General features: G+C 64.2%; 1 protein-coding gene across 1 annotated transcript in view; it reads right to left on the reverse strand.

Annotated features, from left to right (window-relative positions):
* LOC101359410 (interferon lambda-4-like) overlaps nt 1-783 on the reverse strand; it is a 1,490-nt gene extending 707 nt beyond the window's left edge. The window contains 2 exon segments of the mRNA XM_023742246.1: nt 138-208; nt 616-783. Of these exon segments, the coding sequence (XP_023598014.1) occupies nt 138-208; nt 616-783 (239 nt within the window).
* Between the last annotated feature and the right edge of the window lie 950 nt (nt 784-1,733).

The following is a 1,733-nucleotide window of genomic DNA, read 5'->3' on the forward strand; positions in this document are numbered from 1 at the left end:
TGCTCAGCACGGCCCGGGCGTCCGCGAGGCCACGTGCCACCGGGCGGACCGCGCGCAGGACTGCGGGGACCGGGTGGTGGTTAGAGAGGGGACCGTACCCGGGGCCGTGTCTCCCCCGCAGGGAGCCGGTCCTCACCGCGGGCCTGGGCGGCGCCCTCCGGGGAAGGAAGGAGCAGTTGCGGGGCCTCCAGCTCAGCGTCTCTTCCTCCTGTGGGACAAGGGCCTGGTGAGGCTGGGCCGCTGGAGCGCTGCGACGTCTGTCTCCTGGACGTGCGGCGGGACCGGCCGCCGACCGCGGTGCTTACTGTGCAGGGCCCCGGGAGCCCTCCGCGGGCGGGAAGGAGGCTGAGCCGCACCCAGAACTACCCCGCCGGTCCCCGCGCCCCGCCCCAAGGCCAAGTCCTTCCAGGGGGCCCTTTTGGGGCTTGGGGCAAAGGCTGTGAGTGGGCTGATGGCGGGGGCGGCGGGAAGGTCTCCTAGTCAGAATTCTGGACCCTGAGAGGTGAAATGCGTCTGCTGGGCGCTGGGACGCAAGAATCTCTCAGAACAGGAAGGGACGTCCAGCGAACCTCAAGGGTCTGGCTTCTGGGGGAGGGAGAGGGACATAGGCCTCACCTAACTGTCCCTCAGCGCCTTGGCCGCCGCCAGCGCCCTGGAGTCCAGCGAGCGATAGTGTGACAGGAGGCAGCGTCGGGGCTCCAGCACAAGCAGGTCCGCCGCCATGCCAACTGTCACCAAGACCCACAGACCCATGGCCACCGCGGCTCGGACGCTCCGGCCCATCTCTGCTCCTGCAGAAGGAGGGACGTCAGGGAGGCCAAGGGGAAGGGCCCGCGAGTCCAGCCCGCTCCCTCTGGTTAGACTCCCATCAGGACTGCTGCTGGGAGCGCTGGCCGGGAGCACGCACAGGGGACAAATGGGGTGGCTGGGACCCCTCGTACCCTAAGCATCTCTCCCCTGCTCCTCACCTGCAGGGCACCCTCGCTGCCTGGGGCTGCAGCCGGGCCCGCCCTCCACTGCCCGCCGGCTGGTCTCGGGAGCGGCGTCCACCTTCGGCAGCGGTGCCTGGACCCTCCGTGGCGGCTTTTGTGTGTGTGGCGGAGGAGCAGCCGGGCTTTCCCGTCCGGGTCAACTTTCCCAACACCAGCGCTGGCCCGCGGCCGCGTGGGATCCCTGCTGGGCGAAAGGACTTTAGCGGCCTCTGGGCCTGTGCCAGGGATGGCTCTGCCCCGGGCCTCTCCTGAGCCAAATGCCCGCGTCTCTCCTGGACATCTGTCTGTCTTTCTCTCCGTGTCCGTCTCCCTCCTGCGCGCTAGGAGCTACTGCTGGCAGTGGTTCCCACACAAGTGCCTGCCCTTGGGGCGTTGGCCTGCGTTTCTAGCGCTCTCTCCTCTCATAACCTCTGTCTTGTCATCCCATTGCTGTCTGTCTGTCCTTGTCTCTGTGTCATTCTTTCTTTGCCCTGGATGTCCTCCCTTCCCTTCTCTCTGTGGTTCATCCGAAGCCTCCTCCCTGAGGAACTGTCCGGCTGCCATGTTTTAACCGCTGTATTTATTACAATCCTTTGCTAATTATATAGGATTGTTAGTTTGCTGTGGAAATTGGCAGTACAGACATGTTTTTCTCAGCTCCTGATAATAATCACAGCTAATGTATAGTGAGCACTTCCTGTGTGCTGGGACCCATTCTAAGCTCTTTGGCATATTTCCTGCTTTATTTTCCCCAGGAACATT

This window comes from Trichechus manatus, unplaced genomic scaffold (assembly GCF_000243295.1).
Source record: "Trichechus manatus latirostris isolate Lorelei unplaced genomic scaffold, TriManLat1.0 scaffold00207, whole genome shotgun sequence".
NCBI classification, from domain to species: domain Eukaryota; kingdom Metazoa; phylum Chordata; class Mammalia; order Sirenia; family Trichechidae; genus Trichechus; species Trichechus manatus.